At 36.9% G+C, this 14,612-nt stretch overlaps 1 protein-coding gene across 6 annotated transcripts in view; it reads left to right on the top strand.

The window, feature by feature from the left end:
- The window catches only part of LOC116549684 (SH3 domain-binding glutamic acid-rich-like protein 2), a 152,758-nt gene extending 146,805 nt beyond the window's left edge, over positions 1–5,953 (top strand). For 4 of the 6 annotated variants that reach the window (XM_032275446.1, XM_032275445.1, XM_032275449.1 and 1 more), the window contains 2 exons: positions 1,688–1,768; positions 4,625–5,953. In XM_032275446.1, coding sequence (XP_032131337.1) covers positions 1,688–1,768; positions 4,625–4,639 — 96 coding nt within the window. In that variant the 3' untranslated portion in view covers positions 4,640–5,953. The remainder of the gene's footprint in view (positions 1–1,687; positions 1,769–4,624) is intronic. The other 2 variants (XM_032275447.1, XM_032275450.1) reach the window with 1 other exon arrangement.
- The last annotated feature ends 8,659 nt before the right edge of the window (positions 5,954–14,612 follow it).

The following is a 14,612-nucleotide window of genomic DNA, read 5'->3' as shown; positions in this document are numbered from 1 at the left end:
GCAGCCTGTCTACTGCCCTCTGCCGTCATTCCGGCTGCCACCGTCACTTACTGCAATTGCCAAAGGACTTTACTAACTTTTCCCCTGCTATCATTTTTGCCACCCTTTTTGTGAGCCATTCTCCACACAGTTATTTAGGTGTTTTCTAAAAGAAACTAGATAATTTTGCTCCCTTGCAAACCCTTATATGATTTCTTTTGGTACTTAAGATAAAATTCAAGATGATTTTCTTGGTTTACACAGCCCAGCATATGTTGATCCCTGTCCACCCTGCCAGCTTCGCTCTTCACTAGTGCTGTTTCCTGCCCAGAATGCCCTCATCCCAGTCCTTCACTTGGCTAACTCTACTCGTCCTTCAGATATAAGCTCAACTGCCAGTTTTCAAAGAAGACTTAGCCAAATCTCTCTTTTCAGGCAAATTGCTCCTTCTCGGCTTGGTCAAGGAAGGCCTCTCTTTAGAGCTGATCCTAAATGACAAAAGGAGCAGCCCACGCAAAGCCTGAGCCTACTGCCTTCCAAACCACGAGACTCAGTTGCTAAAGCTTTTGGAGAAGAGGGTCTGTACACACAATCAAATAATTCAAAGATTTTTTAATCAGACGAGGCATGCTTTGCAAGAAGCAAATCTCTACAAGTTTTTAGATTTCTAGATAGGTTTCTAAAGTACTAGTGATGCCATTGGCTTGGCTTAACAATAGATTCATTAGTGCTCAGTGACCCCAGCACACGTGGTGCCCCATACTTGGTTTCCTTTTGGGCAGGATGCACCCTAGAGTACAAAAAGTGTGAATTTTAAGGTCAGTGAAACATGAACTCAGATACCAGTTCTCCCATTTATGAGCTGTCAAACTTGGACAACATATTTCTTTACTTTGAGTCAGTCTCCAACCCTGGCAGGCTGTGGTGGAGATTAAATGACATAATGTTTGTAAGGCACTTAGCACAGAGCAAATGCCTAAAATGATTCTGATCATCATTCACTTACATTATTTACCCTTAGAATAAAGCTATCAAATGACCAATTTTAAGACTGTTTTACATAAGATAAATGTAAACTTTTGAAAAGAAACAGTTGAACAAACACATTGCCCAGAATTCCTTGATGCTTTCTTGTGAAGGTAGGAAGAGAAAAATGATTCTATGTTTCAGCAAAGGTAAATATTATAAAGGATATAGTTTCCTTTAGTTTTTATTTGATCTTTTTGTTCCCTCTAGGAGATAGTCTCTAAGAATGTGGGAAAACTTCAGAAGCAGAATAAGACACATGTTCATAGACACATGGAAACCTTTACCTTTGTTTACCCAGTGATTTTTTTCAAAGCCCTAGATAGCAAAATATCAAGAGTGGAGTTGGAAGGCAGCCTTCCATACTGAAGACCTAGAGTAAAATCTTAGGTCAGAGTGATTCCACACTGACCCACAAAGGAAAAGGAGTGTGTTTCTATTTCATTTCTGTTGTCAAGTGTCTTACATTTTAATCTTGTTTAGGTTTTGGATTAAAAACTTGTTACATTGTTCGTCATACTAAAAGAAATGTTTACATGCAAGCAGACTAATTCAGCAGATTTATTTAGCTTTTCCCTGTTCTGGATGGAGCGATGGCACATATTTTACTTCCGTAAAGAATTTGTCCAAAGCATCAAATATAAAGATAATTTTTTAATTTTCTCCTTCCCTTTTTTTCTAGGATTATGACAGTTTTTTTGAATCCAAGGAAAGCAACTCAGTCTTTTCATTTTTGGGCCTGAAACCACGGTTGGCATCAAAGGTAGGTAAATCTTTTCTTATTCTTGTTTTAGAATTCATCTTTTTTAAATTATTCTTAGACATGGAGGATGAAGGTGTTAGTGGAATGCATATATAGTTTCTTAGATTTGGGGATTTTGCTTCCTCTGATGCATAATTAGAGACTACTCAGTGTTAAAACACACAACAGAGGCTAGTTTTTTTTTTTTTCCCCCAGCTTTTCAGTTGTTGCTATAAATTAGAATATCACCTTATTTCTAATTTATACCCCATTCCTCCAAGAATTTAAGGTAGTAAAAAGTAGTAGATACTTTTGGTTTTAAATTGCAATTTTTTTTACTTTATATTTTTTGAAATAGCAGACTCAGAGTCATATTTAAAGGTTTTTTAAATGTACTTTCATTGGAGATGAGATGGTCCATAATAATAAATGGTCAAGCTTGAAGAAAAAAATTCAGTTTCTTAATCAAAATATTTTGAAGCCACTTTATTAGGTCGTATGCCTTTTAGAAAACATAAAGGAGCCAATATTTTCTCATGTTTAGAACTACGAATGATGTGTGTTATCACAACTTTATTAAGCTTGTGGATTCACTTTCAAAATAAGAAAAAAACATTTATTAAGTAAGGTACTATTTTTGATGTGTGTACACACATTTTCTTTCTGAATATGAAGTAGCCTAGACTCATTTTTTTAAATTGGGAAAATATTTAAAAATGGTAAAATAGAGAATTAAAATCACCACCCAGAGCTAATCACGTTGACATTTTTGTATATTTTCTTGCAATCTTTATATACATGGTAATTGAGGTTTTGAGTGTGTCTATTTTTAACACAACTGAAATAAAAGTACATTACCAAGAACTTTGATGTCTGAAAGTAATAGGTCTTTTGAGGCTACCCAGGATTTGTACCACCTCTGGTATACCTGTAGGAGGAAGGCAGGGACCCTCAATAACAAATTATATACCAGCATCTGCAATGCATAGCCAATGTGAAATCCTGCTTTGTTTTTACATCAGTTAAGTCCACATATGGTTGTGGGTGGTTTCCATGCACATGTTTTAAGCAGAGGCAAAACCCACACATACCATATTTAAAGGTTGTTAAAACTGTTTTTATAAAGATGGAACATTTGAATACTTGTTAGGAAAATTAGAGTATTTTTATAACATGTTTCATCTAAAGGTATTAAAAAGTATTATCCCTGGAAAAAACTAGGATGGGATAGTCTAATGGATGCATAAATCCAGCGGGCGTCATTGTCTATGCAAAAACCTTTTAAAAAATACTGTGTGTTCCCATTTTTCCCAAATATGTAAATTCCTTAGAGACTGTGAGCTGACTTTTTTATTCTTCAAAGAAATGTATTTTCTCAACAGTTTCTCAGGAAATCTATGATCTATGAAATTTACATTCTCACATGGTTTGTGGCCATAGTATTAAAGTTGATCTTGGTGCCACTGATTTCAGGGAGCCATCCCAAAGGTGGCGAGGGCCCTGGATACCGCCTCCATCCAGCCCACCATTTTCAGGGACCTGAATCAGTTGTCCCTGGGCAGAAGCACCTGGGACCAGAGCAGATGTCCATAGCACAAGGTCTGTGCCACTCTCCATGAACCATTTAGGGCTTTAAAGGCTAATAGCAACTCATATTTATAGGCATTTATACTTCATCATTATATGAGAGAAGTGAAAATGTCTTCAAGAACAATTTAGCATTTTCTCCCTTTCTTTTATTTTTCACCTTGGTAGTGATTCATTATACAATCTACTGTCTAAGGCTTTGACACAGGGTTCACAGGTTTAATGTACTAGAAGATGAAAACCCTCTTTTCTCTTTTCCTTTCCTACTTGTTTAGTATACACGCATAAAAAACAGGGCAAGAAAGCCTATCAGGAAACATAAAGACAGCATTAGCACCTATAATTGCGCTTACATGGTAGGAGAGGACATTCACAGGCCCAACGGGCACAGGTGCAGTGTAGGCTCTGACTGGGCTGCCTTCCAAAGTGGGCAGGCCAAAGGTAGGTTGGAGGTCTCTAGGTGATGGCCTGCAGGCTACATTGCCTCTGGATATAGTTTTTGTCCTCTACAGAATTTTTAAAAGGATGTAAATGTTAGATGGTGTGGAAACTCTGGTGGGGGCAGTGAGGGGATCTCACTTTCCCCTTTGGTTGGCTGGAGCCCACAGTGGCTGGTCCACTGTGATACCTAACTAACTCTGAGAAAGGGAGGCCTTTTCACCAATAATTTTTAGGTAGAAAACTGTCAAAGTTAAAATTTAATAGATTCCAAGAAGGGCCTGTTGTAGAAGATTATACTTTCGGATCCCTGCCTTTCAGGGGTGATATTCAAAGTAGGTAAAAACTGGTCTACACCGGGCGCTGACTGGCCATAGCTCGAGCAGGCCACGGAAGACGTCTGTGCCAGGTGTCAGCTCTTTATCCGTTGGCTCGGGGAGAGGGTGTAGGGGTGGCACTTGGGGGATTGGGACACCGACTCTTTACTAACAGGTATGGTCATACTAGAGTGGTTCTTCATCTTGGGTTGCTGTTAACGAGCATCTCCACAGGCTCTTTGAGCAAGGTAACTCCCACCCAGCCATACACAAGTGGAGCAGTACCTGTGAGAGGAGTCCCAATAGGTCATTGAAAACATGCAACTCTTTTTCCACTTTTGTATTTGGCAGGTCAGGTGGCTGTGATTTAAATCTGGGCTCTGATGCTGAAAGCCAGGATTTGTTCTTACCAATCACATGGGGGTGATTTGTTATGATTTCCAGCCTTTCTGTTCCTGACATTTAAAAGCCCCTGCCAAGGGTGAATTTTCTTGTTGATGTAATGCAATAACTAGCATTGTTTTTTTTTTTTAAACAGGCAGAACCTTAGAGAAGAAGAGTGGAAGATGACGGAGATGCATTTTGAAGCACCCACTGGTACTCGCACACACATGCTTACCTAATGCATCACTGTGACAAAAGCCACACACATTACCAGTCACTTTGCTTGCCACGGAAAAGAAGTTTTTGAAAGATGTGGATATAATGAGGATTGCATGATTGCTTTAAACCAAATCAGGTGGTGGATTTTTTTTTTCTTTCTTATTTTATTTTGCCTGCAGTTGCCTCACTCACCTGGAAATACTGACACCTGTTACAGGTGTACTTTCTTAATGACTGAAAGTTAAGTGGGTAGCACCATCAGAGAGAAAATGTTGGATCTGCCCTAGGTTATAGTAGATGCCAAAATTGCATAAACCCACTTCTCTTTAAGCTACCTGGATTGTGTCTTTGAAATTTGTCTGCCAGGCTGTTAGAATGTTTGAATCAGAAGGAAAAAAAAGCAGCATTGGTTGAAAAAGGGCGTTGAAAAATTTGCTGCAGAATCACTTACAAGCATCATGATTCCCATGCTTTGTAATAACACCTGGTGAAAAAGTTTGATATTCTAGACTTGTTTTAGTAATGGAAACTCTTACCCCATATATCATCCAGGCTCCTAGAGATGTTTCCAGAAATCCCTGTTGCAACATCAAGTGATCAGAACTAAGTTACTAGAATGACAATAATTGCTATTTGAAATATATGCTTCTTTATTTCTTGCAAGGGGCAAGTTTCACCTAAATGCCTAAGACTGCTTGAAAGATATATTTTAAGTGGTGCACTAATTAGTTAGTAAATTTATAGGAAAATTGTCTGACTAGTATCTGAAGGCATATTCAGCTCTAGCAATTTATTTATAATACATAAGTATTCATATATTTTTAAATGCAGCTCCCCTAACAGACAGCTGCTGCTTCTATTTTGTGAAGGGGTTATATTTTTTGAGAAAGGAAGATTTCAGTTAGATATATTTTGTGAACCCTTGATTAAACATATTAAAATATACCAATATTGTAGTAAAATTTAGTTTTTCTTTATGTTACTTTTCATTTGTCTCTAACTTTGCTTGCTCATATTTCTGGCCAATGTACAGCCTACAATTTTTCAGATTAATAGAGATACTTGCTCTGATTTCATATATGAGCAAAAGTAAGTTTTCAGAGCAATACATTTGAGAAAGAGAGTAACTCGGAATTGTATTTGTCAAGGAAAATCTCTACTCCCATTGGAGTGGATGTTGATAAACATTGAACGTGTCTACTTCATTAGAGCAGAGGCTACTTTTCTGCATGCTTGTTCCTTTAACAGGGATGCTTAATTTTTTTAAAAAAACCTAAAGAGTTTTAAATTGCCAAACAGAAGAACAGCCTTGAATAGAATAAATTCTCAAAGGGCTGCCTAAAATATTTTATTCCTAGCATTCTGATTCTGGACTTTTCATTGTAATTATGAGTAGAAAATTTATAAGAAATTGAAAAAGCAGAATTATAGCCCTGTCACATGTGCCCCCCACCCCCCACCCTATGCCTTGCTAAATGAACTTGTTGAATGCTAAGGCTGAAATCCCAACCTGAGATTTGTAGTCCAGAAGGAAAGTGTGAGAGATTTCTACTTAACTGGAACAGACACATGATCCACAATTTTCTCTTCAAGGAAAGCTATTGTCAAATTATGGATATTATTGTTAGTTGTCATTAAGTAAGATCCAGGTCAAATTCCATTTGACAAATCCCAGGGACTATCCAGGAATTTTTTTTTTTAAACTGGATATTGTATTTGAGTATATGAATCTTCTGATAAAACTGAGAATTTCTTTTTAGGCTGTTGTAAAAATTGTCATGTTGTAATTCATTACTCAGCTAACATTTAGTCTAATCTTGCTAGTGATTGCCAGGAACCAACTTGCTAAGACTGAGGCTTTGCAAGTTAACTGTTGGGGTCAAAATATGGATCAATAATATACTTGCTAGACAAAGAAAGCTACCCAGATTTGTCTCATAATTTTTGAGTTAACCACAGTACACCTATTATGATTATAGTAAAAAAGACTAGTAGGTAATAATGCTAAATTATCAACACAGTTATATATCATCTCCCTACGCCATTTTTTTTTTTTTTTTTTTTTTTATCAGCAGAGAAATACAGGAGACCAGGCTTGGGTGGTGCTGTACTTGTTATGAGTGAGGTAGAAGCACAGCGTGTGGCATTTACATGGTACCCAGGCTCCTCCAAGTACCAAGATGTTACCCTCTGAGACCTCCACTTAGTTCAGAGAATATGGTGTTCTTACCTGTATTCTTTTACCAGTTGAATTCAAAACATATAATAATGATTTTTTTGTTCCTTTCTTTAACTAGCTGCCTTTAGATTTTGATAATCACAGTCTTAAAATCCTAGGAAAGAAGTGGATGAGAATCGCAGGCACAGATTTTATATCAAGGGCATTTCAAGACAGAATTTTTATTTCCTGTAGTAGGCTTATTGGAACAAAGGAAATGTGCTGCTAAAAATCATATTATGCCATTTTAAAATTGGATAAAATACCGAGTGCCATCCTACTAGGTGTATAAAGACCGGAAGAAAATTTAGTTGGGAAAATACTTATTTTTCCAAATTCTGGTATTTTATTACAATCAAAGAAGAGAAAAGCAAGATTTTTTTCACCCTCAGACTCTAATATATTTTAGATTTGTTTCTGTTTTATAGATTTAATTCAACACTCCCACATAGGTTTTTTTATATTACATGAATTTAATAATAAACTTATTTTTGTCTCCTGTTATTGAAAAGTACCAAAGCTTCGTTCTGTTTTGTTTGATTTTACTATAGGGTTTTGCTTTTTCAAGAGATACTTTTTATTTAACAGCTTTTGTTAAGTGTCAGGTTCCACTTTGTTCCATATAATTATTGTTTTCAGATTTCAATTTGTATGTGTTTGTCTCTTAAGGCATTGGTGAAATCTCAGTTTTTATATTCAGCATAAAGGAGAATAAATTCCAGAAAACACATATTCTGAAAATGGAGTATTTGTTCCCTACCATTTTTAAAACCTCTCTTAATTTTAGTTCTGTTTAGTTGGGAGACTGTGATTTTATTCTCGCCTGTGAACCTCATGCATGAAAGCTACACATTAAATTGTGAAAATATAAACAGATCATGTGATCATTCGAGGAGCCAGGCATGAGGTCCTGCATGAGGGTGCTAGGAGGACACCACAGATTCATCTCAGATAGTGATGAGGACCAAGGATGGAGTTAAATTACTCAGCCCTGGGTTGGATGGGGTGGTTCGAGTGGATAACTGTGTGGTCTCCTGAGTATACTGAAACCACAGGCTGGTGGTGGCTATTTTCTCTGAATTGGGTGCAGAAAACAAGGGCAGAGTGACCGCGACTCCTATTACCTTTGAAGCAGCCATGTCAGAAAGCAGAAGAAAACATTTCTGAAGGCGTTGACTGAGGTTGATCTTATCACTGAACAATTTCAAGCCTTAAGCACCAAGACAGGAGGAGGATGGAGGAAGAGATGAGAGGGAACAGTCTGTAGGTTTGCAGAAACGTGTGAACCATGAAATCAAAAAAGCAAAATGATTACTACCTACTTGTGACTCAGATCTTCAGGGTTTTCCTAGCTCTTCTAGAAATACAAGCCAGGTTAGTTTGTTCATCCTTTCTGTCAGCATGGATCAAGCCCCTAAAATGTGGTAAGTATTGTCGGAGCAGGACAATATCTCTATTCTCAAGTATGAGGGGAACAGAAACAAAGCAGTAGTTTTAGCCAGGGCTCAATGATAGAGTGGAAGTTATAGCCTCCAGGCTGTGATTCACTATTTGAAACATTATATGTAATTTTTTTTTGTTATAAGGTGTTTGAATTTTTAAGAAATTTCATACATGCAATGGAATATAGATATGTATATACACATATAACATATATGCTAAAGTATAAAGAGTAATAATAATAATAAACAAACCCCTGTGTGCCTACCACCCACCTATTGCCTTTCCTTTGAGGTAGCATGTACTCTTTCCTGAACCTATTTCTATCCCTGTCTGATAGAGGGAGCCCGTATACTGAACTTTGTGTTGATCATAGACTTCTTGTCCTTCATCACTTTATCTCCATGTATGTATCCTTAATGCATAATAAATGGAATCAAAGTGAATGTATTTTTCTGTCACCTCCTTTTTATATTTATTGCCATGGGAGTTTTTTCACCACTAAATATTATTCCATTATGAGTATATCACAGATATTCCCTTCTCCAACTGGTGCTTATTGAACTGCATCTTTGTTTGAAACAGAAAAAAGCAATGTTGCGCCGGGCGCGGTGGCTCAAGCCTGTAATCCCAGCACTTTGGGAGGCCGAGGCGGGTGGATCACAAGGTCAAGAGATCAAGACCATCCTGGTCAGCATGGTGAAACCCCGTCTCTACTAAAAATACAGAAAATTAGCTGGGCATGGTGGTGTGTGCCTGTAATCCCAGCTACTCAGGAGGCTGAGGCAGGAGAATTGCCTGAACCCAGGAGGCGGAGGTTGCGGTGAGCCGAGATCGCGCCATTGCACTCCAGCCTGGGTAACAAGAGCGAAACTCCGTCTCAAAAAAAAAAAAAAAAAAAAAAAAGCAATGTTGCTATGAACATTCTTTTATGTGACTTCTGCTGTACATCCTCAAGAATGGATGTATACCTTGAATAGAATTGCTGTTTTGTATAATAAAAGCACATGATCAGCTTTAATGGATAAGGCCAAATTGTTTTCCAAAGCACTAATTTATGCTCCCTACTGGTATACTAGAATTTCCAGGGCTCTAGATCTTTGCCAATGTTTGAGATCGTGATAGTTGCATTTTTGCCAAGCTGGGAAGTATAAAATATTACTTCATTGTGGTTTCATTCTGTAAATTTTTGATTATTAGTAAGTTGAACATGTTTTATTATGGGATTTCTTATTTCTTCTTGGCAATCTCTCTTCCTATCTTTTGCCTTTCTTCCTATTGAGTTGTATTTTAATTATTAGATTTTAAAGTTTCTTTATATTTAACCTTTAATTGATCAACAGTTATTTAATCATTAAAGTGAAGAGAGACCACATTTAGAGTAGAAAAGTCTTCTGAGGCCATTTCCAGAAATTACGCTAAGCATGTGAATCTTTATTCTATTTGGAGAAAATAAAGTTAAATACATATATATTTTTTTCTGTGTGCTAATTTTTACTTTGTCAGCATATCAACCAAGAGTTTTACTTTAAGAACTTTTCTGTGCTATAGGAGGATTTCTTCTTTGAAGCTATTTTAAAGCTCACTAATTCCAGTTATTTTGTAATAAATTAATATCATTAATGTTATAATTTAGTTTTCTGCTACAGAATTTCACTAACAAGAAACCTTTATATAGACTGTATGTTTATATATGCATATCTCCTTAGTATGTCACCACATAATGGGCCTATAGCAATAGGCCAAAATGATGTTACACTTAAGTAAATGTTAAAAAATTATTTCCTTAAGTAATAGGAGATTGTATTGAACCCATACCCAATTAAATAATCATTAATCTGAATGAGGCAGATCAGCATCATGCTGAATATGACCCATATTGTGGTGGCAGCATGTTTCCATGTGTAAGCCAATTGGCGGGTAGAAGAACAAGAAACTAGAATGTAGTCTTATCTTCTGGGACCCTACTAACTGAGGGGATAACATATTTGACAGAATGAGGACCCTGGTATTTGAAAACATATTAACTGAAAGCTTGGTGTTGCTTATAATGAATAGGAAAAAGATTTAGACATTTTTGTAAAATAGCACTCAACACTGTTGTAAGATACATCATTTTTGGCCCTATAATAATAAAATTTATTGTAATGAAACCTTCCACTAAAAAAGCTCTAGCACAAGAATCTATCATACTAATGTTATAGAAACAAACACTCTATAGTTGAGAACAGTACTATCCAGTGTGGTATCAACAAACCATATATAGCTATTGAGCACTTGAATTGTGCCTAGTTGACTTTGTGATGTGAATGTAAATATATTCCAGATTTTTAAGACTTAATGTAAAAGAAAGAATGTAAAATATCTTATTGATAATTTTTATATTGGTTACATATTGAAATAATGTTTTAGATATATTGGGTTAAATTAAATACTAAAATTTATTTTTCCTTTTTGTTAGTGTGCCACTAGAAAATTTAAAATTACATAAATATCTTGCATTATATTTCTACTGGACAGTACTGTTCTGTACAGACCTCTTTACCTGAATTTACAATAAAGAAAACCTTTGAAAGCCTTTTTGGATTTTGGCAAAATGTCACCTTCTTTCCTTTGTAATACTGAAAGGAAACGTGAACATCTCCAGGAACATAATTTTCTAATAGTGCTGCCAAGATAAATATTTTTCTCATTTTGCTTTTTTGTCCCTCTAGGTTGAAGCACATTTTGTAGTGAAAGAGAAGGTTCTTTTTTTTTTTTTTTTTCTAGATAAACAGAATAATGTTTGTGTGTTCTCATAATATGTGACATCTCTTTATGTGTCTAGTCTCTTATTACTACATCATCATATAAACTCGACATCTGTTGAATTTTCTCTGTGAACTAATTCATAGTGGCATGTTTGTATTTTTAAAAATACATTTTATTGTGTATATTTAAGGCATACCACATGATGTTATAAGAAACATATTTGTAATAAAATGGTTACTATCATGGAGCAAATTAACATATCCACCATCTCACATAGTTACCCATTTTCCCTCCTTGTGGCAAGGGCAGCTATAATCTACCCCTTTGGCAAAAATCCTGAATAGAATATGCTATTAACTACAGGCCTAATGTTGTGCCTTTGGATCTTTAGGATTGTTTATCCTACATATTTGCTGCTTTGTATCTCCTGACCTACATTTTTTCTGCCTTGCCCCCAAACCCAGACCTAGTAACCACTGTTTTATTCTCTCTATATTTGACCTTTATTTTTTTAAGTTCATCCATGTTGTGGCAACACGATCTCCTTTTTTAAGGCTGAATAATATTCCTCTGTGTGTGCGTGCATGTGTGTGTGTGTGTACACACATACACTATAGTTCATCAATCATAATGCAACTGCAACATCTGTGTTCAGTCTCTTGTTACTCTATCATCTTATAAAGTTGATATTTCCTGTTGAATTGGTCTATATCTGTGAATTATATCATAGTGGCATTTGTGTATTTTTTTTTCTTTTTTAAAAAAAGGGAACTTAACCCACCGATACTGTCTACAATCTGCAGAACAGTGGTGAATATTAATAGGATTTGGTCTTATATTTCCTAAAATATTATTTCTTTGTATCTATAAAACTCACTTGAGCTTGAAAGAATATATGAATAATCTGGCCAGGCACAGTGACTCATACCTATTAATCCTAGCATTTTAGGAGGCCAAGATGGGAGGGTTGCTTAAGGCCAGGAATCCAAGACCAGCCTGGGCAACACAGCGAGATCCCTTCTCTTCAAATGATAAAAATTTTAGCCAGGCATGGTTGCACACACCTGTAGTCAGGAGGCGGAGGCAGAAGGATCCCTTTAGCTCAGATGTTTGAGGCTGTAGTGAGCCAAAATTGTACTATGGTACTCCAGCCTGGACAATGGAGCAAGACCCTGTCTTTCAAAGAAGAAGGAGAGGAATATATGGACAATTTGCCTTTAAAACGTTTCATTCTGGGATGGGCACAGTGGCTCACATCTGTAGTCCCAGCACTTTGGGAGGCCGAGGTGGACAAATTACCTGAGGTCAGGAGCTCAAGATCAGCCTGGCCAACATGGTGAAACCTCATCTCTACTAAAAATTTTTAAAAATTAGCTGGGCGTGGTGGCGCACACCTGTAATCTCAGCTGTTCTGGAGGCTGAGACAGGAGATTTGCTTGAACTCAAGAGTTGGAGGTTGCAGTGAGTCAAGATTGTACCACTGCACTCCAACCTGGGCAATAGAATGAGACTATGTCTCAAAAAAAAAGTTTCCCTCAGGCATGGTTGCCAAAAATTAAAAACAGATATATGATTATTAAGGGAAAATGTTTACTTTCCCTGATGAAGTTCTTTTTTTCTTTTTTTTTTTTTTTTTTTGAGACAGTTGCACTCTGTTGCCCATACTGGAGTGCAGTGGCACAATCTTGGCTCACTGCAGTCTCTGCCTCCCAGGTCCAAGCAATTCTTATGTCTCAGCCTTCCAAGTAGCTGGAATTACAGGTGTGCCCCACCATATCTGGCTAATTTTTGTCTTTTTCCTTTTTTTTTAGTAGAAACGGGGTTTCACCATGTTGGCCAGGCTGGTCTCCAACTCCTGACCTCAAGTGATCTACCTGCCTTGGCTTCCCAAAGTGTTGGGATTACTGGTGTGAGCCACCGCACCTGGCCTGCCCAGGCTTTTAACCATTTGTTTTTGCTATTCTTTTAGCAAAGTAATTTTGGGGAAAAACCAGTATTATTTTTGTCATTATTATTGATAGTGATAGCACTCATTAAGTGGAGGAATTTTTTTGCATTATTTTGTTTGGAATCCTTTCCTGAAATAGGAGTGATTGTATTATACCCTTGCAAGCCCAAGAGATGCCAATCATCTTTATATGGTGTGGCTACTTCACCTGTTGCTTTGGGTCTCATCCTTTGTCATTCTAATGAATTACCACACACACCTGTATGAGATTTAGCTTTTGGAGATTTAGCTTTTGGGTTGCCTGTGTTTATCTTGTCCCAGATAAATACAGACAAATATTGTTCATGATATTTTTTTTTAGTTTATTGATATTATTATCCCATTTATTTACATTTTCTTTTATTTTCTTCCCTGCCTGTTTATTTCATGTCATGTACTAATAACATCACTAAGTTGAAATACAGATTCTGAGTCCTGAGACAGCCCACAGCTTGGCTCCAGGATTGACTCCGAAATCAATAGTTGGGCTAAAAGACCAGCAATTTGGCATGGACTTTGTGATCCCAGCCCAGAAGAATCCTTTTTTCCCTCCTTTCCTGTCATTAGAGGTGAACCACTCTTAAACAATCTGCCCCTAGCCATGTCCTAACCAACCAGTATGGCTAACAAAAGTGATGACAACAGCACTATTTTCACTTCCCAGACTAGGAACCAGAAGGAATAACTCCAGCTGCAGCCTCCCTTGCCATACTATTTTACATACCTAGTAATTGTGTATTATGCTGTATCCTCGTAATTGTGTATTATGCTGTATCCTAATCATGGATGAGGAGCTCAGTACTGTCATTTTTCCATCCTAGTCATAAGGGGGCTGTGCACACAGAATTTTAGCAGTTTCATATTTAGTAGCTTAAATTACTCCAGTATTCAGACTTGTGGATGGCTTCTGAACAGCAGCAGTAGGGAAGCCCTGCCCTATCGTTGACCATTGAAGGCACCAGGCTGCCTCCAAGTGAAAACATTCTGGAGTGACCCTGTTCTCTACTCTAGGGGCAACTTTACGTAAACCCCAAAACATGTAACCAGTTACATCTGCAGTGAGGATGGGCAGAGATACTGCTGGAATTAGATAGATGCAGGCAAAATGACAAGTTGATGACAAAGGAATTTACGTGGTGGTGGTGTCTACCTCAAAAGACAGCTGTCTCCCTGAAATGCCTCATTTTAGAAAGTAGATTTTTAAGTGTTGATAAAGATCTGATTTCTACAATGTTTTCACCGTAACTGAAAAGTATTTATTAGTCTCCCTGATGCTAATGGCCCTTTATTGGTAATATTTTCAATACCTTATCATTTAATAGGAATATTTTTCTGATTGAAATAGTATCATTTGTATTAACAAATAAACTGTCCAGCCAAAGCCCGAAGATTTTGTGCTAACAAGTCATTTTTTTTTTTTTTTTCTTTGTACTTTGGCTTGTGTCTTTTACCTGATGAACGTCTGAGAAAGGAGAAAATAAGCCTTCTCTTATTTCGGTAAGGGCATAATCATCAGTTACCAGT

The sequence above is a fragment of the Sapajus apella genome, unplaced genomic scaffold (genome assembly GCF_009761245.1).
Source record: "Sapajus apella isolate SASKATOON/1434 unplaced genomic scaffold, GSC_monkey_1.0 scaffold6, whole genome shotgun sequence".
In the NCBI taxonomy this organism is placed as follows: Eukaryota; Metazoa; Chordata; class Mammalia; order Primates; family Cebidae; genus Sapajus; species Sapajus apella.
The sequence above is the reverse complement of the archived record's forward strand: the minus strand, read 5'-3'. Positions and strand labels throughout refer to the sequence as shown.